General features: G+C 46.3%; 1 protein-coding gene across 3 annotated transcripts; it reads right to left on the bottom strand.

Moving 5' to 3' along the window:
* Window positions 1–1,362: 1,362 nt before the first annotated feature.
* M1AP (meiosis 1 associated protein) lies at window positions 1,363–20,838 on the bottom strand. Of its 3 annotated transcripts, none has more exons than XM_072336469.1 (10): window positions 20,555–20,838; window positions 17,512–17,807; window positions 12,984–13,166; window positions 11,447–11,624; window positions 6,887–7,060; window positions 5,316–5,466; window positions 4,083–4,224; window positions 3,436–3,642; window positions 2,882–3,037; window positions 1,363–2,447 (listed from the first exon to the last, which is right to left on the bottom strand). In XM_072336469.1, the coding sequence occupies exons 2-10, from the start codon at window positions 17,791–17,793 to the stop codon at window positions 2,307–2,309; spliced, it is 1,614 nt and encodes a 537-aa protein (XP_072192570.1). In that variant the 5' UTR covers window positions 17,794–17,807; window positions 20,555–20,838; the 3' UTR covers window positions 1,363–2,306. The 3 variants fall into 3 exon arrangements, with proteins under 3 accessions (XP_072192570.1, XP_072192569.1, XP_072192571.1); XM_072336468.1 differs by having other exon boundaries at window positions 20,568–20,838; XM_072336470.1 differs by lacking the exon at window positions 2,882–3,037 and having other exon boundaries at window positions 20,568–20,838.
* Window positions 20,839–24,812: the final 3,974 nt, after the last annotated feature.

The following is a 24,812-nucleotide window of genomic DNA, read 5'->3' as shown; positions in this document are numbered from 1 at the left end:
CAGCATTGTAGGTCAGGCTTGCCATCTCCCTCGGGCTGCTGCTCTGTGCTGCAACTTTTCTTCTTTCTGGAAGCAGTTTAGGGTACCACAGGTGCTTTGAGAAAGCAGAAGAAATAAGGCAAATACAGAGTGAATTTTTGTTTGGTCGTAGCCTTCCTGTAGCCAAATTTGCAATGAGTTCTAGGAGCAGATGACCTTGCTGAATTTTTGTCTGGGTTAGGTTTATTCGGTCTGCCTTCTTTTGCTTCCTGTTGCCTTGCTTCCACTGTCTCCATAGAATTAATTTCCATGTGTTGAACAGTGAAGCAGCTGGGTGAAGTTCACAGATAGTCCTGGCACTTCTCAGTAGTTGTGCCATGACTGAATGCAGTCTGCATACTTGGGGAACAGCATCCTGGTATCATCTGCCCTGTCTGGGTGCTAGGAGCCAGACTGCGTGGTGCATAGAATGTCATTTGGATATCAGACTTCCCTGTATGTGGACAGCCTTTGAGCCTTCCTGTTCTCCTTTGTCAACAGCCCAAACTCCACCCGAGAAATGCTACTGAGTACAGCAGGTCTAGCAGCTGTGGCTGAGATGAAGCAGCAGTCTTGGTCTCTGTAGGCCAGTTGGCAGATTTTATCAGGAGAAAATACTTGGGAACTGGCAAAGCCCAGCCGTATTCTTCCCCTTTGTACCACCTTTTTCTGTTTCTCATTTCAGAAAACATGTCATTTTATAACCACTTCTTCCTTCCATACGGAGTCTTGGCATGGTGCAGGTGTGAGACAGCCGTTCTGCCAGGTTATTTTTTCCCATACTGGCATTAGGAAGAGTACTCAAGAACACTCTGGGTTATTGCCCTGCTTCACAGCACGGTGACCAGGTGGAAGGCTCTTCAGAAGGAATGCCCAAACACTCACAGTTTTGTGATTTCTTTCCCCTTATCATCCCTCTTTGGGAGTTTCCCCTATATTGTAGAGTCATAGACTGGGTTGAAAAGAACCATGATGATCCAGCCCGGCCTTGAATGCCTGCAGGAATGGGGCATCCACAGCCTCCTTGGGCAACCTGTTCCAGTGCGTCACCACCCTCTGGGGGAAAAGCTTTCTCCTAAGATCCAACCCAAACCTCCCCTGCCTCAGTTTAAGACCATTCCCCACGTCTCGTGAATGGGTAGATAACTGGTAGCAATCAGAGCTTGCGGGTGAGCTGTGATCCTGGAGCAAACAGCTGCCTCTGTCCTGCCACTGCAGTCCTGCAGGAAGCATGATGCTGTGTTGTGCCCTTGGTCAACAGCAGCTGTTTCTCAGGAAATAGAGGTCAGTGCTAGGATTGCTACACACTGTAAGCATTGTAGACCGCAGGCAGCAAGGTAACATTTAGCAAGAGGTTTTTATTTTGAAACAGAACGTTAGAACAAACTACATGGAACAAATCCCTGTTTGTGTGCAGTGTCCTGGAAGCCCAGTGATGCTGCCCCACATCAGTTAAGTTGCACTGTCCTCAGCTCCTGCTCTGGCAGGGCAGCTGTCCTATGTATGCACTGAAAAACTGGGGCTCACTCAGCTCTCTGGAAAGCTGCAGGCCAACTCCCTGTATTTGCTAAGCCTCGCCAAAGTGTACTGGCCATGTTTGCTTGCAGAACAGTCCCTTATGTGCAGATGGACCATGAGATGGTATGCTTCCAAGCAACAACTGGCAGGGAGAAAGGTGCTGTGCTGAGATCCAGCTGCAGTGGGTTACTGCATTGTGCAGGAGTCGGCCAGGACACTGCTGCTAGCCTGGCACTTGCTGCAAACACATCCATGAGCTTGGGAGTTGGACAGGGAGACCACTGTGGAAACTGACAAATCAGTATTGTAATGGACAATGCTGCTCTGGGGGCAGCATTCTCCAAAAGCCCTGTTTTATGCTTATTCAGAACACTCTGTCAAACCTTCTGCAGGATGAGGGTGGCTTGACATTCCTGTATAGCACAACTTCCCCACCACACTACCTTGCAGTTTTTCTGCACTCACTGACACTAATCTGTGGTTTGTGGGCTGCACTGGTCTGTTCTAACGAATGTAATTTGAGGCATGTTGGTGATGTGTGCTGAAATATTAGGTGTTGTAGGGGACAGCTGAACAGCAAGAGGCCAAGAAACCCTAGCAAAGCAAGCTTCCTACCAACTGATTTAGTGACAAACAAAACCATAAAACAAGGAGCAACAAACAGTGGGAAGCACCCATCTGACTTCAGCCAGGCTCGGTGCCTTGCCTGTCTGCTTCTGGCTCAGAATCCAAGCCATTAAATGCATGAGAGCTGGCGCCATGGGGTATCTTCAGTGCAGGATCTTGTCATCCTCTGTGGGGAGGAAGGAGTGTGTGCAGGAGTCTCTCCTCACCCCTGCTGGTCTGAACAGTTGGGCAGGAGAAGGAGCCATCAGAAGGGGTGCCACTGTGGCTTTGGCTCTGCTCTGATGCTGCAATGCAGGGATGAAATATTAATGTCACAGAATCACAGAATTGTAGGGGTTGGACGGGACCTCTAGAGATCATCGAGTCCAACCCCCTGCCAAAGCAGGTTCTTTACACCAGGTCGCACAGGTAGGTGTCCAAGCAGGACTTGAATATCTCCAGAGGAGACTCCACAACCCCCCTGAGCAGCCTGTCCCAGTGAAATGTCCTTTGTGGAAGGAGGGGTTATCTTATCCAAGACTTCACTGCATGCTGCCTCGTTGTGTTTGCATGGGCTGGATGTTCAGCACCTATCTCCTCAATAGTGCAAGTTACACTCACCTCTTTGCTTCTACAGCTGTGAGTGCTGGCCTCGGAGCTGCCCTCTTCCCTTCTGCAGGAAGCAGATCAGGAGGACAAGACAGGGTCTATCTATGTTGGTCAAAGACAAGAGCCGTACCTGCTTTGGCTGGTGCCGCTCTGGTCGCTGGTCCCTGGGCTGGGGCTGCTGCCTGTGCAGGGGTCTGTACAACATACTTTTCAGGTATTTATAGAGGTTGCTTTTCAGGTGTAAGGGATTATAAGCAACTTCCACTTCTAAGCTGTTCAGGGCACTCTGCTCAGACAGAAAAAAGAATGTGGTGGCAATCAGATGTGACAAGTGGAGGCCTTCTTTTTATTATCATCATTATTAGTGGCTGTCTTTTTTTCACCTGCTAAGCCCCATAGTGAGAGCCCCATCCTTCCTGAAATCACCTGAAGCAGAGCCAGAAAACTCAGAACATGTGGATGCACAACAGGAATTACAGAAGTCTGAATATATCAGAAGAAACAGAGATGCCTTATGTGTTGATTTATCTTATGTACAAAGAACATACTGTAGTAAGGGAGATAAATACATCTTCAGTAGTATCTGCTTGTTCTGTGCATGGAGGCTGACTGTTAGCCTGATTCTCTGCTTGTATAGCTGGCATTCCTGACACAGATTTTTGTGTAGGGTCATCAGTGACTTACCTCTATAGGGCTCTGTACTCTCTCAGGTTGCTCAGCAAGGAGGGCTGGGAAGGCTGATGGCATCAAGAGCTCTCTGACAGCCACTGGTTTGACAAGCAGAGTGGCAGAGTCAGAAGGGACAACGATGTAGTAGGAATGCACCGCAACGTTCCAGCTTGGACAAGTGTTCTGTGGCTCATGTTTGGCCAAAAGCATCCACTTCCTTTTCTAAACAGCAAAAGCCAAAACCAACATGTAAAATGTGTAAGCTTCCTTCAGCCCATTCGCTGTGAGGTCACTACTATGCATGCTGGTTGAGGACAACCCAACTTTCTTAAATGAATGCCAGACAATTCTTAAGAAAACATCCAAGTTTAAGACTTGTCAGTAATGGAAAGTCCTCCACATCCCAAAGCCTTGGCTGACTATTTTCACAGATAAAAATACTTGCCTAACTCCAACCCTGATTTTTCATTTTCTAGACCCATTTCTGATGAGTTACAATGCCTCTTTGATGTGTTGTAGCTTCTTTCCCATGGTCATGGTGATCGGAAGGACTTACACGCCCAACCATTTCTGGTACAGGCTTGAAAGACCTTACCGGACATACTCCAACAATTCCTTTCTGTGGCAATTCTTCCCCACGAGACTGCAGTTTTTACACTCACCAAAAGGCTGTGACATAGAGCATGGAAGCTGTGCTGGTTTAGCTCCAGTTCGTCCCAGTCTAGCTGCCAGCAGCTTGTGGGCTTGATGATGAACGGCAGTCCATACAGTACAGATTCGCAAACCCCTTCGGACTTCAGAGCTCTATAAACAAACAGCTCGTGTTAAGCACAGCCAGAGTGAAACTGCCAAGAAGACTCTGTGTGGTGAAGATGAACTCAAGCAGCTATGGTTGTATCAGCTGCAATACTGCTACAAGCAGTATTTATAGCCACAGTGAAGCCCAACTGAAGTAAAGTCCAATTGCAGTGGAAAGTGCTGCCAGGGCTTTGTTGCTGATCAGCGCTGAATTTCGCACTCTCCAGCATGCTGCCAGATTCCATTTCTTTCTCAGGAGTATGCTGTGGAGCATATTCTATCTTCATGCATTTTGAATACAAAACAGACTAGTAATTTTGCCTTTGGGGCAATGGATCACCCTGGCAGTTGCATCTCCTCCTATGTGATTTTAGCATATTATGGTTTTCCTACACTTCAACTGCTCCTATACACAGCTAGCATCCCACTTTAAGGTCTCTTCCAACCTAAGCTGTTCTGTGATTCTTTGAATAATTCACGCACAATTACTTAGCACTCTTCAAACACTGACAAGCTGAGAATCATTTTAAGAACAACTCTACAGGAAGAAGTTCAGAAATTGCATATTTTTACTAAAATCTTCCTGTTATTCTCTGTGCCTACCAGCAGAGCCTGCTGATGGGAAAGAAAACAAACTCCTATCTGAAGTCATACAGCACTGTGAAGCTTCCACTGCTTTTTTTGCCTAGTAGTCAAGTAAGGAGATCAAGCTCTAGCAACCAGTTAATTGCCTCATTTAGGTAGTGGAAGAACAATAATAATGTATATGGAACAATGGCCACAATCTGTAGGGCTTCACACTGGAAGGAATCAACTGTTCCGTGAATAAAACCTACACTTTTAAACTCATGAAGTGCTAGCATTATGGTAACATCCTTTTAGACTTTTCACACCTGTCAGTGTGTATGGGATGTACTTAATCCATAATGCCAAGAGATACAGCTAGTGGAAATGTTTTAGCCCAGAATTTTGCTTGCACTTTGAGTCCCAGACACTTTACATTGGTATTACTGATTCCTAGTTGAAACTGCGCAGAAAGCATGAACGCAATTATACCGGCCTTTCAGTTACCAAGCAAAAGATGTAACGACACTTACTTTACAACCTGGAGTTTATACAGCGTTGTAGCTGGCCAGGCTGTCATCTGGCAGGGTGAGTTCAAATCAGCTGTTCTCTGGGTGCTATCAGTTGTCCCAGAAAGCAGAGCTGGGTCAATCAGTCTTTCTTGCAAATCACACTTCAGACACACTGGGAGAGGGAGATGGGTTCAGATTGCTGGAAATAGCAATGTGTAGCACATGACATGCCCAAGGCACTTACAAGCAGTAAGTTAGTATTACCTAGCAACTGTAACTACGTAGTGAATAATAAAATCACAGAAAATCCCCACCTGGAAGCAACCCACAGGATGTTTCCTCCAGGCTACACACAGGACTACCTAAGATTTGAACCATGTCTCCCTCTCTGGAAGAACAACGATAAAGCCTGTGAAATAAGGCAACAAATTTTGCCACCAGATAAGCTACCACATAATTGGTACACGGGTGAACCAACAAGTGCTGGGCAACCAGGCAGGCAAGCTCCAGCCTTGCAGATGAGTGGCCAGCTGGAGTAGAAATTGCAGTGCATTCAAGGCTTCACTGTTTCCTGTCCATCTCCTCCAAGCTGAGTTTGTGGAGAAATACACTACACTGAAGATACCAATTCTAGTGTAACTGGATATACAGCTGCACATGATTTCTCTGGCCGACTAAAGACTTCTTCAGTTTGGGAAGGTGAAAAAAACCTGCTGTAACTTGGGTTGTCTCACCAGCTATAGTAATACTGCACACCAAATGTGAAATTAAAAGTTTTGATTAAGAAAAATTCACCTTTGAGAAACAAAAACATAATGATCTGTGCCAGTCCGGAGGCCATTATGGTAGCTACTACACAAAGTCACACTAAGCCTTCTGATCTGCTTGCTAAGTGCTTGCTTATCTGCAAAAGCAACAGCACCTTTCTGTGCTCTGCTTCCAGACAGCGACAGCTTGCAGACCACTAGCAGAAAACAAGTGTGCCTCTGCTGCCATAAAAATGAGCGGTAACACATTAGAGACAATGGAGCAGCATCAAGGGGCTGCTGGAAGAGCAGTGCAGATTGCCAAGGCAGCACAATGGTAACGATGTGGCCAGCAAATACTTACAGGAAGCATTTATGTCTGCTGTAGCTCTTGGTGTTTTTCAGTGCTTGCTTACCTGAGTGTTAGGAGTTGGTTAGGAATTTGGACATAAAGGGGAAAACACACACACATACAAAAAAACCCCCATCAAAACACCAAACACCAACAGATAAAAATATGTGCCAAGCCTCTTTTTAAAACAGCCTTTATTTAAGTGCTCTGGCACAGACCTCTATCAAGCACAAGGAACATAATTTTAGAGTTATAAAGCTGAGACAGAAAGTCTCCGGCACTCAGTAAAGTCCCTTTCACTTTGATACAGTGGTTATAAAGTCACATGCTCTTCAAAGCACGTTTTTGCTGCAGAATAGAAGCAAACTGTAACATCAACGGTCATGAGACACACCATCCCAGACACACTCTAAGCAGGTGGCTAAGGGCCTGGGTAATCTTTAAGGTTATGGGCGTCAGGAGCTCTCTGCAGAGAGGGAGAGAAAATGAAATACTTAGGGTTGGCTTGGTTGTGGTGCCACAGCTGAGGCCTCCAGATGGAAGAAGGAGATGCAGATGTTCCCTCTCTGAGCCACAATCATGAAGCCATGTTTTAAACAGCATCTCCAAGCTGATGACATTATCCTCTATGGTTTGCAGATCAATGTCCATTCCGAGGATTGCAATATCTGCAAGAAAAAATGGCAAAAATGCATGCAAAAATATTTTCAGACATAAAAATGAACAGTCTAATGCATTCTGCACTACACCAAACCCCCATTAGCTCTTTGAATGCCTTCATAAAGGAGATGCTTCAGAAGCCACTATTGCACAAATCACAGCACAGCACTGTGACACCTGCCCTCTTAGAAGAGATTTGCTATAAGCTGAAGGTTTGTATAAGAAATCAGAGAATCTGCAGAACAGAAATACTACTGTAATTAGGAATTTTGTAGAGTGATATACTGCTCCTCATAAAGAAGATGGATGTTACAATGCAGACACATTAAATTGCTAAACACCATCAATACTAGGAGCAGCTGGTTACAGAACAGAAGCAAAACTTGGCCTGGACTGACAAAGAGGACATGGTTCAGAACATTACTATTGAAGTGTTGCTTGGTAACAGCAATCACAAAGCAGAAGGTCCTTGCAGATAACAACAGAGTCTAAACTATCCACCATTGTTACATTTCGTTTTGAAGAAGAGCAATGCATAACATTATGAGAATTCTTCAGAAGAAATTAAAAGGAGGAGTTAAAAACTCAGCCACCATTTCGAGGTGCAGAATGTATATGATCCATCAGCTACATTTAGAAATGGGCAAATGCAGATTGGAAGGCAGTGTCAAGAAGGATACAAACAAAATCAATCCCTCTCAAGAAACAGACAAACAACAAAAAAACCATAACGCTCTCAAATAATAACCCAAAGCTGTGTCAAAGAAGCTGTCATAAAGTCTGGCAGATTCAATTAATTTAGAAAGATATAAAATAAAGTCAGAAAAAGTGGAAAAAAATAGAGGCTGATAACCAGCTTGCAAAACATGTATGATGGGTATGTAACACGGCCTTTGTAAACACAGGAGAAACAGTCAGGTAGCATTAATGGCACACAAAACTAAGATGTGAAACAAGTATTATGAGACAAGGAGTGAGTAGCAGGAAAAGCCCTTTTTTGCAGATGTTTATCAGTTCAGCTGATGATTAAAATGCAGTGCTACATTCATGTGCAACGAGAAATCTTTTCCTTATGCATTAGTATTTACAGGTTGCAAACATAACACTGTGCATCCTCTTCTGCATTAAAAAAAAAAAGAGATGGAAGTTTATTAATCTCCCCAACATAATGAATAATATAAAATCAATGTAGGGGCTAAAACAATGACCGCAGAGCAATTCTTCAACTGTCTGCAAATTGTGACTTGTAGCACAGCCATCAGAGCATGGCAGCCCACTCAGTGCTTCCCCTTGCAGCCCTGAGGAAGGCACTGGGTTTGTGCGGGCTGTACTTCTGCAGCCCACCTACCATGGGAGGTGCCTCTCACTGCCTTTGGTGCTGAGAGCTTCCCCTTCCCAAGCCCCAGTCTGACTGCCCTGCACTGCAAGGACTTTTTTTTTTTCCTGTAGCAGCTCTTATATATAAATGTAGCTTAAGAATGTTACCGTGCCTTGTACCTGTCTTTTCAATGCTTGTGGAAACTGAGTTCCTCCCTGGAGCAGTGCTGGGGGACACCCCAAGGGGGAGGAAATTCCTCACTTTACTCTGGAGACAGCTCCTCCTGAGCAGTTATGACCTCGGTCAGACTCCGGCCCTGACAGTAGGATTTGTGTTCCGGTTTCCCTGCAGAGTGCACTGATGCAGAACACGCACTTGGAGAGCTTGCTGGTTGTGCTACAGCTGTGAGGAACTCCCTAGTTTTCTTAGGCTTAGATGTTTGCAGATGGCATCAGCAGTATGGAAGACAAAGCACCAGAAAATGTATGTCATTCAATTTGACAAATGGTGTGTACACAGGTGACAAGGGGAATTACCTGTGTTTTGAATGACAGTGTTGTGGGGCTGGTAAATACTTTAGTTCTTTACTCAGTAAATATATGTACATATGCATTACATTTCTCTAACAGATATGTAGCTACTTACACATCCTAAGTTAGCACAATAGATAGCAATTGTAAAAACAAATTCATTGGATTCACTGGTGTCTGAAGGAGAACTGGGTTGGGATGCTGACGCCTAAGTGTGATGGCTGCAGAAGTCCTTGAACGCCAGGTATGCAGAGCCATTTATTGGTCAGCTGTCTGCAGAAAGCATATAGAAAAAGGTTCCCCGGGGCTTGCAGAAGAGGGACTGTGTTCATAAAAAATGTATTGATGCTTTAGCTTCAGTGCTTGTTTTTTGTTTTCCCAAAAGACAGACAGAGCCAGCATCTATGTGACATAAACATTAACTGCCACTTGCAAATGGTTTGGCAATATCCAGATGCTTTAAGTGTTCATAATAGGGTAGAGGAAAGACACAGTGATAATTCCAATGTTATCCATTAGAGGTCTGTTCTCTGCATTCCAGTGGCATTACAGCCACACACTACTGCTGTTGCAAAAGTCTGATGTATTGGTCTCTTTATGGGATCTATTATCTTTGTTCCAGTCTGCATTCTGCCAAGCCCTAATATTCTATCACTGAAGAAACACCGTAGGTTCAGTGTCTGTCCCACAGAAGATCTGCTTTGCTGTTTTGAAAATGCAATCCTTACTTTTTGTCATACGGTCTTTGTGTAGAATTCCTACAGCCTGTATCTCCATTTAGTTTTTCACCCCAGATATTGAACAAAAGGACCACACAACGTCACTGTCAGAAACAACAGTGGGAGTTTGCATGCTCTAAAGCAGTCCTGTAGTCAAGAGACAAACAGCATCTCGTTTTGTGGTGTCTCATTTTCTAAGGTCTCCCTGCACGGTTCCGTGCAGCGTCAGCACACTGCAATATAGACTAGAGCATACAGACTAGAGCAGTGTTTGCAAAACATACCTCAGCCTCAGAGCTGTGGGCAGAAGTTCCTTCCAGACCCATTTTGTAACTCACAGTTCTGGTGCCCTTGGGGCTCAGACATACTGAATTAATTCTAAAACCACGTCAGAGTGACAGAACCTTGATCCTCTTCCCTGTGACAGAGAGGTGGTGGTGCTGATCAGGAAAAGCAGACCCACCCTTCTGGCAGCAGTGAAGAGAGCTTTCTCCAAAGCCTCTGTTCCAAGCAGGCAGCCTGGAATAAGCAGCTCAGTCTCTCTGATGGAGTCACTCCTTTCCAGGCAGAAAGATTTCAGTAGGTAGGAAAAAAGGCTGCTGTATGTCTCAGAACTTGGTTATAAAGCTCAGTACTGGATTAGGTCTAGCCAGCAGGTTAGTGGGAGGCAGAGGTGGCACAGAGCAATCATTGCCTATGGCAAAATGCGTCTGGTATGTGCTATGAGGAGGGAAAAGCAGCACAAGCTCCTGCTATTCAGGAGTTACTTCATCAGCCTTGAGAAAGAGCTGAAGTAACTGAAGAGATTTGAAAGTTAGATAAAAAGCAACATAGAAAATAAAACAGTGGCACTGTATGCACTGTACTGGCTTCTGCTAGTTAACTGCTGCAGTACAGGACTTCTGGGTACCACCTCACTGATTCACGGAGGTACTGCTCAGCATCATTTGCTGTGTAACAAAAGGCTCAAAACAGCACCTAATTTCTCATTTTGAATTTCTCGTTACTATAGCTTAATTTCTTTCTGCTGAAAACGCTCAGATTAGTGTAAGCATTCTATAAAGATACGGCCAGGAAAAGCAGCATCCAAACCTGAGGTGTACCACCTCTCTCACTAATGAAGCGTGGGGTGATGTAGGCAGTGGGCAGGACCAAAAGGAATCTGTGACCTACCTAAAACAGTCCCAACCCCTCCTCTACCAAGGGACCAGAAATTTACCACTGCAACTTGGAAAGGAACAGCTAGAGGCAGTTAAGGCTACAACATTCAACACTGCCTATCAGTCCATGAAAAAGTACTACCATTGCTGGTACTCTAACCCTGCAAGGCATCAGGCCTCAGGTTTATTGAGCTTCTTATCAACCTGCTGTGTGTGAATCAAGGCTTGTTGGTCAGGACTTTAAGTGTGAATTAGCAGCAATGGCCTTTAAAATGGAGACCTGGACTGAAAAACAGAAGCTGCCTGGCTTCTGGAATACAGGAATACTGGAGTGTAGTGTCTGGGGGCAGAACCTGAAGTATGAGCGTTTCAGTGTGCACTGTTCTCACAAACTTCACTTGCTCTCTTTAGTTTCTCAATAAAGCCCTACTGCACAGGAAGTCCATTTTTAGTAAAACCAAGAGAAGAGGTGCATGAAATCTGCGTGCTAAGTCTGTCCATGTGATACAGCAGCAGAGAAGTGCTGCAGTACAAGCTCATTGTTGTTCTCCAGTCTCAGCAGCTCCCACTTAAGTAGTGACACTACATGGCACAAAGGAAAATGGTAGGTATTGGACAAAGGTGAGAAGTAGTGCTGTCCAAAGCCATGACTTTTAGAAGCACTCACCACTGCTGCTAGGCTCTTCTGCTGGTATGCACTGTTCCACATCCTCAGGCTCCAAAAAGTCTCTCTTCAAAACCTCAATGACTTGTATTTTTCTCAGACTCACAAGGTCTACATCTTTTAACTTCCTTTCCAGCAGCTTAACAATTTCGTTACCTGATTGGCTCGTCAAAATTGTGATCTGGAACACAAATCACAGTGCAACAACTGCCTCTGACCCTAATCCTCTGTTGGTAAGCAATGATGTTGGGCTGCCTCCCGTTTGAATAAGGTATGAATATGAAGGAAGAAGTATATAATCTATTTTTTAAACAGATCTAAACACACAGGTTTTTTTTAGCCTTAGCTCTTTTGTAAGCTCCATGTAAGGGCTATGAGACAATGTATTTGTAGGAGGGCTTCTTCCTAGGCTATTCTGAGGGAAAGCACCACTTCCCATTACAGCACCAACTCATTTTTTAAGTAGATTAAATCTGGTTGTCTCACTTAAAGGCTGAATAGGAATTACTAAAATATATATACATGTGTAGATCGTCAATGCTAAAATGTGTTTCCATAACAAAGAACATATTCTCTATCCAAATGCATCTCTAGTGTTTGGCTCTGAAGTACTGAAAGAGAAGAAAGATTATGGTCTCCTTTTAGGATATACTGAAAATGGTTAACAGGGACTGTTCTTGAAGTCGGGAGAAGGTGAACTGTCTAGATGAGACTATTTTCTTCTGCTGAGCTACAGACAAAGCATTTGCTACACTGATACACCTTTATTTGATTAAAACCATAGGTGCATTTAATCTATAAACTATCACATCCCCTTTACCCTTTTCACAACCTGAGACACATAAGCAAAGGCCAGTCAGAGACCAGGAGAAATACGTTCCACAAAAAAACTGTGATTTCACATTACTACACTTCCTCAAAATAATCTCTTAATACCACTATAATTTCCAACCCGACAAACAAACAAACAAACAAACAAAAAAGTCTACTGGGGACTTGAAAAACTCTTTTCATCCTAATACAGACTGCCCACATTTCCTGTCCCCATCACTGCAGCTTCACTGGTGCTCCTTGTTTTGTCCTTCTGAAGTCAGCCCTACTTCTTTCATGAGACCACCTCTGTTTACAAGCAACAAATCTAGGAGGGCACCTTTCCTACTTGGCTCTCCTGGCACCTGGACCAAAAACAACTCATTATCAACATATCAGTGTGTTAAACACCTGAAAGGAGGGTGCAAAGAGGATGGAGTCAGGCTCTTGTCAGTGGTGCTCAGTGCCAGAACAAAAGGAAACAGACACAAACTGGAATACAAGAAGTTTCATCTAAACATCAATAAGCACTTCTTTACTGTGCAGGTGATGGAGTATTGGCACTGTGTTCCCATTGGGGCTGTAAAGCCTCCCTCTGAACATGGGTCCTGGGTATCCCTGCTCCAGCACAGGAGCTGGACTGGACAATCTCCAGAGGTGCCTTTCAACCTCAGCCATTTTGTGATAGGTGGAAAGGAAAATCATCACCATCTTACCAATGTTATCTTACCTCAACAGAGCTACTTGCTGAGCCTCCTGCTGCTGTGTGTCTGCTGTATTGCTTGAACTGCTGCAATCCATCCTGTACAGCCTGTACCACTCCATTTCCCCCCTGTGGGAAGCAGCCTTCTCTTGATAGTGAGCGGAGCTCTGAAATACAGGCTTGAACTCGTGCAAAGTTCTCCTTCAAGTGCTGCAAAACAAAACTCAATGAAATCAAAAGACTGGAAATGTCAAATTTATCATATCAACTATTTTTCTATAATATGCAAAAAAGCTTTTGCATTACCAGCAGTAGGATAAGACTGGGGCCAGGAATTTTGCACTTCTTTGTAAAGCCACGAACAGTGATGTGAATCTAAACCAGCTGACTGCAGCAGCACGCATGAATATTCCCCAGGTTTTCAGCTGTCTCCCCGTTGCCCACTGCTAGCCAAAATGCGAGAGTTCTGCATGCCCCTCTCCTGTGACTCTGGATAATACAGAGGCAGAACTCATAACATAAGCATGATGGATATGAGCACAGAAACACCTGGGTAGTGTGGTAACCCCTGCCAATGACAGTATGTCACAACTGCCATATCCATAGTCACATACCAAACTTTGCCCTCCTGGGACCTGCACGCAAGATGTTTGTGGTCAGACTGCATCAACATGCTCAGAAAGCGGTTCCATGCACCCCTGGGTAACAAGTCCAGAGCTGACACCAATGGGAATACCTTCAAACATGTCCTTTGCCGTTCTTACTGTATCGCTCTATACAGCAGCCGTGTGGGGGGAAAGAACTGCAGAAAGTGATGGGGCGTTTCCACAGGACTTCTCTTGAGAACACGTGAGTACGCTGTTGGAATGACCCGGTAAGACATGTTCTAAGCTTTCCTAATTCTGTATTTGCACATGTACCACCATAATGATTCCCATAAGAGAAGATCATAGAATAATAGAACTGTTTGGGTTGGAAGGGACCTTTAAGATCATCTAGTTCCAACCCCCCTGCTATTGGCAGGGACATCTCCTCTACACCAGGCTGCTCACAGCCCCATCCAGCACAACCTTCAATGCCTCCAGGCAGGGGGCATCTACAACCTTCCATCAAATGCTGATGGAGGGTCTGTGAACTGTCCTGCTTCAAAAATGAGCCACCAGAGCAAGTGTTAGAAAACAAAATATATCCCAGAGTTGTCATTGGTGAATGTTTAATACAGCTCACAGAGGAGCAGAGAAGCTGTCTCAGCTCAAGTGTTGCTCCTGACTGTGTCAGAGCACGGCTCAGCTGCTGGGCAACCAAAGTCCAGGTAACCACCTGTCCCTGAGAACTGGCATCAGCAGAGCTGCATTTTTTCTGCATCTGCACAGTACTTCAAATGTGAACTTAGGCAGGTGTAAGCAAGATGCAGTTTCAACTCTGGAACATGCCTGAGACATAAGTTAAGATTGCAAACCCCAATTGGGATGGCTAACTCCATTTTAACTACACCTGTCTTCCAGCCAACTGACACTCAGCTCTGTGCCAAAGGCTCTGAGATGTGTCTTGCCATATGATACTGCCTCTTCATTACACAGCTCCAAGAACTCATAACTTCACACTGTGCAGCAAAACAGTTTCATCGGCAACTTCCAGAGAAAACGTACCAAAATGAGAGAACAAAGCTGGCTGCAAGCCAGGGGAAGCACTGTGCTCACTTTTCCCCAGCTCCCTCCACAAGTTATGCCCTCACCCACTTCACTTTCTTCATGTGACAGTCCTTGCAGTGGATGTCTTTCTCCTTTGTTTTTCAGTACTTTTCTCAATGATGCTCTGGGAGCTGCGGGGGATGGTCTGCTGCCCACCTTCTGTAGGAATAGCCCCATCAGATGAGGTGCTCCAAGTCCTTACTCACTTGCACATTTAACATTTCTGTCCCTTCAACAATCATTTCCCCACATGCCAACATCTGTTGTCCTCCATGGTTATTTGCTTTATTCCTGGTCTCTCTCTCTTTGGCATTACCTCTTTCTTCCCAGTGGACTTGGTAGAGTTTGGCTTCTGGGAGTGAACAGCAGGAACACAAACCTTAAATTGGAACCCAGGTAAGACCAAGAAAAGGGCAACTATGTATGACACTTCCTTATGTACTCTCCCAGTCTCTATTTTCAGCTCTGGAGGTTTCCTGACCTCATAAGATTTGCCTAATAAGCAACCTTCAGCACAACTCTATCTGGGTTTCTCATTGAGAACAATCAAGCTGCTCTCTAGCTAGATCAGAAAGTTATGTGATAAACAGTACATGTTGTTGGCACAAAGGAGCAGATTTGTGAGTACAGAAAAAGCAATGGAGTCTCAGTATTTATAGATGAGGGTGAAATGGAACAGACATTTAGCAGACAGATATAAATCTGCTCCTGTTATCAGAAGCTGCAGAGGAACAGATACCATTATTAACAAAATTAAATCCATCAAAGATAGCCATCCTACTGTACCTTACTGTCCTAAATACAGAAAAGACAGGGACCTACTGGAGAGAGTCCAGCAGAAGGCCACAAAGATGATAAAGGGCCTGGAGCATTTACCCTACGAGGAAAGGCTGAGCAAGCTGGGTCTGTTCAGCTTTGAGAAAAGAAGACTCAGAGGCGATCGCATTAACGCCTATAAATATCTTAAGCGTGGGAGTCAAAAGGACATGGCCAACCTCTTTTCAGCAGCCTGTGGGGACAGGACAAAGGGAAACAGCCATAAACTGGAGCACAGAAAGTTCCTATATGCAAAGGAACTTCCTCCCAGTGAGGGTGAAGGAGCACTGGAACAAGCTGCCCAGGAGGGTTGTAGTTTCTCCTTCTCTGGAGATAATCCAGACCTGAGAGATGGCTCAGTAGGCAGGACTAAGCAAAGCTGGGGAGAAGGGTGCAGGATTTCGTCCTGGAGTCATGGAGTCCCACACCTACCAATGGGTGTGTAGTACTGTTCAGGTCTTTGGGTGAGAACTGCTGGCACTGGAGTGCAAACTTGGCCAGCCTGGAAAAGTCTCAGAGAAACAGAATGTTATGGCAAGAGTTGATGGTGTTACCAACCAAGCAAGAAGAAGAAGCGTTTTTAGCTCACCACACAGCATTGCTGAGGTTGGTACCACAATGTAGCATTCAGTCTCAGTGACCACATTCTGAATCAACTTTGAAGACGTCAGAAGAGTGAATACAGAGAAGGGTTCGGGAGATAAGGGATTGTAAGAATGAGTCACACTTATATTTTGCTTTCTTCCATTCACCAGTTAGATGATTACAAGGGAAACTGGTTATATTTGAGGAAGAAATAATATGGTATAAGCAGATTCTTCAATCTAGCCAAAAGAGGAAATACATGAACAAACCCCTGTAAGCAAAAGCCAGTAAATGCAAATTAGTCACCAGGTGCAAGTTTCACAGTGACAATGATTAACTAATGAGAGAAATTTTCAACAGAAATAGTTCATTCTCCATCTTGTAATCTGCATCAATGATGTGAATGTAGGGATAGAGTTCACCTTCAGCAAGTTTGCTGGTGGCACAAAGCTGGGGGAAGTGGCCAGCACACCAGAAGGCCATGCTGACATTCAGTGAGACCTGGGCAGGCTGAGAGTTGGGTGGAGAGGAGCCTGATGGGGTTCAACATGCACACTGCAGAGCCCTGCACCTAGGGAGGAACAGCCACAGCAACAGGACAGGGCTGCTGGAGAAGAGCTCCGCAGAGAAGAACCTGAGGGTCTTGTTGGCCAATGGCTGACCATGAGCCAGCAGGATGCCCTGGTGGCCCAGAAGGCCCACGGTTCCCTGGGGTGCAGGCACAGAGTGTGGCCAGCAGGGCAGGGAGGTGCTCAGCCCCTCTGCTCTGCCATGGGGAGACCACATCTGGAGCACAGTATCCATTGTGGGGCTCCCCAGTTCAGGACAGACTGAGAGCTGCTGAGAGAGACCCATGGAGCTTCTGGGGGCCTGGAGCACTGATGGGGACCGGCTGAGAGCCCCAGGGCTGTGCAACTGGAGAAGGCTGAGGGGATCTGAGCAGCGCTGGGGGGATCTGCAGGGCAGGGGGATGGGGATGGGCTCTGTTTGGTGGTGCCCAGTGCCAGGACAGGCAGCAGGCACAGGCTGCAGCCCAGGGAGCTCCATTCGGCTGTGAGGGAGGCAGAGCCCTGGCACAGAGCTACCCGGGCTGACTGTGGAGCTTTCCTGTGCAATTGCTGCAGGGAACTGCTTTGGTGGGGTGGCTGGACTAGGGAAGCTCCAGAGGACCCTTCAAGCCCCTACAGTTCTGTGACCCCGTGATTCTTGGAGAAGTACAGCAGTATACAAGAGAACATTACAAAAACTCATTTATGCACAAGGGCAACTTCACAGATCAAAAATGTGAGACTCCTTACAAACATCATTCTTTCAGAAAATTAACCTCTCCCATTAAGTCTATGAAGCTTTGCTCTTTGAGAGTGATTAATTATTTAGATATAAATGAGCAGTAAATCAAAACTTCTCTGAACTGTATTGCAGTCATGTTTGTGAGGTCCCAAGAAACATAATTTCACACATACCACAAAGGGAAGTAAACACTCCTGCTGGTTCTGTACCAGGTAGAGGCTCAGCAAGGGAATGCGGCAGGGACCTGTCAGACTGCATGCCAAACACAGAGAGTTTTCCAGAGCTTCAGAGAGTACAGAGCAAGTGTTGGCCCAGGAAGGTGACGTGACATCCACAATGAGAATCCGCGATGGCTGCTGGCAGCATGCTGCTTTAGTAGCTGGAAATGTTCTCCGTGTTTCTGAGAGTAATTTTCTGGAATTCATGTCTTCTGTACATTGGCAGTGGATATGCATTCACCCATCTGCACCTAAGCAGGAAAAAGCAAAAAAAAAAAAACAATAGTAAAGAGTGAGATTCTTCCCATTCACCAGAAAGTAACCCGAGATCACAGCAGACAACAGTGAATAAGACTTCTGTAATTTCATCAAAGCATATGTCCATAATAGAAGGTAAACTCACACAAAGGAAAAGGAAAATGCACAAAGTCAGAAAACAAAAGGGTTCAACTGAAAAATAAAAACGCATAGAAAATATACTCTTGCAGATGTAATTGAAGCAGTCAAAAATGTTGCTAGCAGAGCCACTCCTGGCACGTGGGTGAACTGTGTGACACTGTCCCCCTGCATGGCTCAGGTTCATGGCAGTAAATCTCCAGGACAGCAGTGATCTCCAGTAGCTGCTGAGTAAAACGAAACTTACCACCCCTGTTTCTGCAGTGGCCATATAATTGCTCATACACTTTCAATACAAACTAGAATAAATTCCTTTTTCTCGTGGCTGTGCAACCCCCCGGAGGGTTCTCCAAATCTTGGAGCTGCCCCTCGATGTACATGACAAGGTTCCGGTCAGAACCCAGGGCTCTCAACTAGAGTGCTGTATTCAGCCACAACACACACCTCTTCCCTATTTGCCAAGGAGAAAAGCTACCATATCTCTGACTGTCCCCAGCACTTCACAAGAAAGAACTTCTGCAGGCCTTGAAAACAGCAAGAAATGTATTTCCATCTGACTAAAGTATCATGAGAACAAGAGCTGTATCTCTGGGATGCTTGCCAGCAATGGCAAAACAGAGAGATCACCAATTGAATTTCCAAACGGAGGCTAACGACTCAGAACTGGTGGAAATGTTTTCTCTATCGTGTACAAATGTGCACATCTTGTTGTGACTGGTAACCTGACACAATGTACTGGAAAGTAAAAGCTGTCAGATACCGCTTCAATCGCTGCCTCTCCTGGAGCTGTGCAATATGCTGTGCAGTTTACTACATTACTTCACTAATCCTGGAAAAATCTTGGCCTGTCCGTATTTTTTATGTAAGATTTCTATCTCTGCAAGCAACCAGTGCCTCCTCGAACAACAAAACAAAGCTCATCCCACAGTCAGAAATATACAGAAGTTGGCTCTTTGGTTTGGCTTCATTTCAGATGGAGAACTGAGCCTTGATACTGACAACTGCTACTTGCAGCATCTGCTATGACATTAACTTACTGCTCAATAAAACAGCTCATTAATTGTCATGGCTAATTGCTTAGGGTAATGTACGCTTTGCTCAAAGCAGGAAGACACATTTATCAGGGGCAGAAAGAAAATCGTGCCATACTGGGTGAGCTGTGATTACTGACGACATTCTGTCATTGCACATTATCCCACGTGCTCTATTTGCTTCACTTGTGCAAAACCATCCAACAAGATCCAAAAGAGTGTGACTGAAAGGGAACAACCGAGGTTACAGAACATCAAGGGGATAAATCTCAGTCTTCTTTCTAAGGTATAGGCAAGTAAAACTTGGATCTGACTGTATTCTAAGTGGGAAGAAAAACCCCACAAAAATGTGAATGAGTTTAAGTGAATAATGGCATAAAGGGTAATGAAGCCTGAAGGGCTCACTCTGACAGCAGCCTGTTTGCAGGGAAGCAGAAAATCAAAATAAACCTCACAATGCAATACTGATGAATACAAACTGTTGGCAAGGCCAGGCATATACAGTGGTGAACAGAAGGCACCAACAAACAGTGACAGCCAACAGGTCTAAGGAACATAAAAACTTCTTTGGGCTGCAACAGAATAAAAGCTGCTGCTTAAACACAGCGAACAAAAGGCAAATTGGAAGCAGTATAAATCTGTTATTAATTTATAAGCATAATATTTAATTTAACCAGGAAGAAAAAGTGCTCAATAAATGTTTTGATGTGAATTTAGAAAAAATGTGCTGATGACTAATTAGTCTTTCTGCCATTCGTGGCTCCAGAGGACACTGAGTGCAGCTGCAGTTTACCTGCCATGCCTGGACAGGAAGAAATTCAGTTATTACAGTTCTACTTGATCCTCGTGGTCTTTTCCAACCTTAATGATTCTATGATTCTATCTCAAAAGGTCAGAATGAACTGAAGAACGAAAACAAAATGTAAAAGGTTAGAAAACAATCAAGCTGCTGAAATGAGTCGAGCTCCTGTATATCAAAAGACACGGCATGCTTTTTTCTATACATCAGAGCTAACAGCCAGTCAACATAAAGAGGCTTTAGGCTTTATTGGCACAAAATCACCAACTCTTATTAAGAACAGTCTCTGCTGTAAAGTCTACACCCGTGCACTTTTTTTCCAAGGAAAGGAATTACTATGTGACAGCACAGGGAATGACACCGTCTAACTCTGAATCACTAAAAATGATGCAGCAAACGACTGCAGACAGAGATCAGCCTGGGGACAGACAGGCACCAGCTGCCCCTCCAGAACCACCAGCCAGCTTCCAAAACATCAGCAGTGCCCTGAGCTGCCCTGAGCCATGTGCCGGGACTCACAACTGAAACGTTTTAGATACTGCAATATCTTTTTAATGAGATTGTATCATAGAGTCATAGAATGGCCTGGGTGGAAAAGAAGGCCCACAGTACTCATCAGTTCCAACCCCTGCTGTGTGCAGGTCGCCAACCAGCAGCCCAGGCTGCCCAGAGCCACATGCAGCCTGGCCTGGAATGCCTGCAGGGATGGGGCACCCACAGCCTCCTTGGGCAACCTGTTCAGTGCGTCACCACCCTCCTAAATCCAACCTGCCTCAGTTTCAAACCTTTCCCCCTTGTCCTATCCAAATGCCCGGCGCTGTGTCTCGTTCCTGGAGGTGCTTCTGGTGGGCGCTGTGCTGGTGGGGGCAGCAGGCCGCAGAGGGGCTGTGGGGGCCGCCGTGCGCACAGGGACGTGCGGTAGCGGCAGCGCTGGGCCCTGCGCAGATAGCGCAGCCTGCGGCAGCAATGTGAGGTGTGAGCAGGGCCGGCACGCCGAGCGTGGGGCACCGGGAGCCCCGCCGGATCCCTGCCCCGCCGGATCCCTGCCCCGCCGGATCCCTGCCCCGCCGGATCCCTGCCCCGCCGGATCCCTGCCCCGCCGTGCTGCGAGCTCAGCGGGCGGCTTCAGCGCTCATTGCTGCCGGGGCAGCGCCGCCGGGCTGGGCTACTGCGCACTCTGCGCTCGCAGCTCCCGCTACGCTCACAGCGCCCCGTACTCACATTGCGCTTACTGCGCACACGGCGTTCACTGCGCACACAGGGCACCCTGCACGCACTGAGCACGCAGAGCCCGCTGCGCCGACTGCGTACAGCTCCGCATAGTGCGTGTGAGCTGGCAGCAGGGAGCTGCGGGACTGAGCGGGGCTGAGCGGGCCGGCCGGCACTGCTTCAGCTCCACAAAGCGGCCGTTCGGTCCGTCCCTTTTCCCCGTTAGGAAATGGAGGTTGAATGGAAAATACGTGCTTTGTTCAGAAGGAATTTAAGTCTGAGAACACGTGCTGGAGACGGTGCGTATCGGACTGAAGAGGAGCAAATCAGTGACTGGAAGCTGAAGCAGCAAAACGACTTTACCGCATGTTTCTCAGGGAGCTGCTGGGGTCCCTGAATCTGAGCTGCCGTCACCAGGCTGCATTCTTACTGTTCATTTTCCTTACTGCAGCCGTGCAGCCGGGCTCAGCAGCACCCGGCGCTGCTAAAGGTGCGACACGGAGGGCGCTGCAGGAAGGCAGGAGGATGGAAGGGAAATGCTTCATTGCCTGCCTCTGCTGTGAAGCCGCTGTTGCAGTTCGGGTCCTTTTAATGCTGGTGTCTTGGAAGGGATAAAGCAGGACTGGGAAAAGCTTGGAGAAACCAAAGGTGGTGAAAGACACGGCAGGGTTGCTGAGGAAGAACGGATTAAACCCTTTGATTCTTCAGCTCTGGATGAGGCTGAGGGGATCCGTGGCAGAAGCAGGCGAGGCTGTGAGAAAACAACATTAACAGTAACCCATGGCAAAGAGGCACAGAGCAAAGTGATTGAACTGAGGTTCGAAACGAGTACAAAGAACTTTCTCATGTGGGGCATGAACTGATCTCTAGAATTCGAAGGCAAAGGGAAGCATAGAGGCCCAAACCAATAATTTGTCCCAAATCCAATGAGATTAACTCAAGAAATCAGACACCTTCATTGGCTGTTAAATGCAAAGATGCAGCAAAAAACCTCTCCTTATGTTCCTAATCTGAAGATTACTGGGAGGATCGCTCTGTGAAGCTGCCATCTCTACGTGCTCCTCTCTCGGCATCTCCGGCGCTGCCTGGCGGTGTGTGGCACACTGGGGTCTTGGTCTGACCCAGCTCTGTGTGCGGAGTGTATCATTTCTGCCCTATGACTTTTAGGACACCTGATTGACACCATTTGTTGCATCCGGTGAGTTGTAAAGAAAACTCAACTTCTCTGGATGGCCGAGTGTTTTGTTTTGTGCATATTGAGAATAAAAGCACAGCACAAGCAGAAATAAAACCAACAGAGAATGTATTTAAAGGCTTATAAGAACTGGAAGCTGCATGGATTACCCTGAATGAGAAAATGGCAATAAGGGAAGGATGTGTCAGATCCATACGTATTACAGAAACGAACCCTTTCAGGAGAATGGGCATAAGCATATAAAAAGATATATATGCAAAGAGAAGAAAACCCAGTGGTGTTTGTTTGTTTAACATTTAGTTTTGGAGAAAAGCTTTTTCTAATTAATCAGCAGAGAACATTTGTGGTGTATCCGATCTCCAAGAGACGGAAAGACGTTGCTCACCTCTTCTCAGATCCTGTCTGTCCAGTGGCTTTTCCTGTGATTTCTGTCTTTCCCCTTGTTCTGTCACAGCAGACCCTTCTAAAGAGTCTGTCCCCTTCTTTTCCATGGGTCCCCTTCACATATTGACAGGCTGCTCTCAGCTCACCTCACAGCCTTCCTTTCTCCAGGGTGAACAGCCCCAGCTCTCTCAGCCTGTCCTGACAGGAGAGATGTTCCATCCCTTGGTTTGTATTTGTGGTCCTCTGGACATGCTCCAGCATCTCCGTGTCCCTCCTGCACTGAGGACTCCTTATCTGGACGCTGTACTCCATTTGAGGCCCCACCTGCACAGAGCAGGGGGGCAGATCACCTTCCCAGCACTGCTGGCAGTGCTTTCTTTTGATGCAGCACAGGATGTCGTTGAGTTTCTGGGCTGTGAGGGCACATTGCTGGTGTCATGTCCAGCTTGCCATCCACCAGTATCCCCAAGTCTTTTTGGGCAGGACTAAGCTCAGTCTTTTCATCCCCCAGCTTTCATTGGTAACGGGGTTGCCTTGACCCAGGTGCAAGACCTCGCACTTGGATTTGTTGAACCTGACGAGGTTCACCTGTGCCTGCTGCTCAGCCTGTCCAGATCCCTCTGGATGGCATCCCGTCCCTCTGGTGTGTCAACCACACCCTGCAGCTTGGCATCATCATCAAACCTGCTGAGCATGCACTCAACCCCACTGCTGATGTCTCTGATGAAAATATTACAGAGTATTGGCCCCAGCACCGACCCCCAAGGGACAACACTGATCTCCCTCCAAATGTGGAGCCATTTACATCCACTCTCTGGACTCGGTTCTGCAGCCAGTTCTTCACCCACTGAGCATCAAATCTGTATCCTTTCAATTTGGAGAGAAGGATGTTATGGGGTACGGTGTCACAGGCCTTCCTGAAGTCCAGACAGATGACATCAGTGGTTCTTCCCTTGTCCACTGATGCAGAGATGCCAGCATAAAAGGTTTGTCAAGCAGGATTTGCCCTTGGTGAAGCCATGCTGGTTCTCCCATATCACGTCTGTACCTTTCATGTGCCATAGCATAGCTTCCATCAGGATCTATGCCATCTTCCTGGCAGAGAGGAGAGGCGAACAGGCTGCTAGTCTCCTGGGTCTTACTTTTTACGTGTATTAAAAATGGCCGTGAGGTCTTGTTTCTGCTCACTGGGGACTTCACAACTCTTCAAATGTCACTGATAGTGGCTTGGTGAGTACGTCAGCTAAATCCCTGTGAGGACCCACAGACGTCTGGATGTTTGGGTTCCTCAGGAGGTTCTGCAGCTGATCCCTGCTCACAGTGTGTGTTTGGAGAGTGCGGGGGGTATTGCATCCCCAGCCCCTTCCTGACAAACCAAACATTGCAGGACTATGTGACGAGCAGGTAGCAGACAGAGGTGAAGAAGTTGCCGAGTCCCTCAGACTTTGTGTCTGCTGTGAGCAGCTGGAGTGCTGTTGCTCTGAGAAAGGAGCACTACCTCCAGGGTTCATGGGTGGAAAATGTATTGCTGACAGACCAACAGAGTGAATCAAGGCCAGCAGCAGTCAGTCAGCACAAAGAGCTCCTGGCCTCGGGTCTCACTTGCTCTGACTCACTGGAAAATATCCCCCCAGACTTGCAGGTTTTCCTCCTTGCAGGAGTTTCAGTAAGAAGGACTTGCAGCAGACTGCCAGCTTGGGCTTGACCAGAGCTGGAGCTGACGGGGAGGCCTCTGGATTTTCAAAAAGAAACAAGAAGGCTGAGAATCAGCTGCTTTGCTTGACGTTTTTACTGGCTGTCCCACTTGGTTCTGTCGGTCTGTGGGCACATTCGGTTGGTTTGTGTGGAGCTGAGCAGCTTGGTGCTTATGGCTTTGGTTCTCTGTGATACAGAGCTGCGCCAGTTGCTGCCTCACACGTGTTGTTGGAGGAGATGGCTCTATGCACTTTATTTTTTGAATGCTTTTAAAGCGTGATGATGGTAGACGCCTTCAAACAGGGAACGCCTACAAGAAATGCGTTTCTTTTCTTTCTTTCCCTGGCAGCACTTCTGGGCAGTGTGGATGCTGCCTTCCTCGCTGCTCTGCTTCCCATGGTGGAATTCTAGGAACGGCTTCTGTCACTGATTGCTTAATTGCTTATTTTAAACTCAGAGGGAAACGTACCATCCTTTTTCTCCTGCCCATGTAAAACTCCCTTTGATTTTTATTTCAAGTCCGTTATCTGTTTCCTAGAGGTGATGC

The sequence above is a fragment of the Excalfactoria chinensis genome, chromosome 4 (genome assembly GCF_039878825.1).
Source record: "Excalfactoria chinensis isolate bCotChi1 chromosome 4, bCotChi1.hap2, whole genome shotgun sequence".
Lineage (NCBI taxonomy): Eukaryota > Metazoa > Chordata > Aves > Galliformes > Phasianidae > Excalfactoria > Excalfactoria chinensis.
Note: the sequence above shows the minus strand (reverse complement) of the source record. Positions and strands in the feature narration are given on the sequence as shown.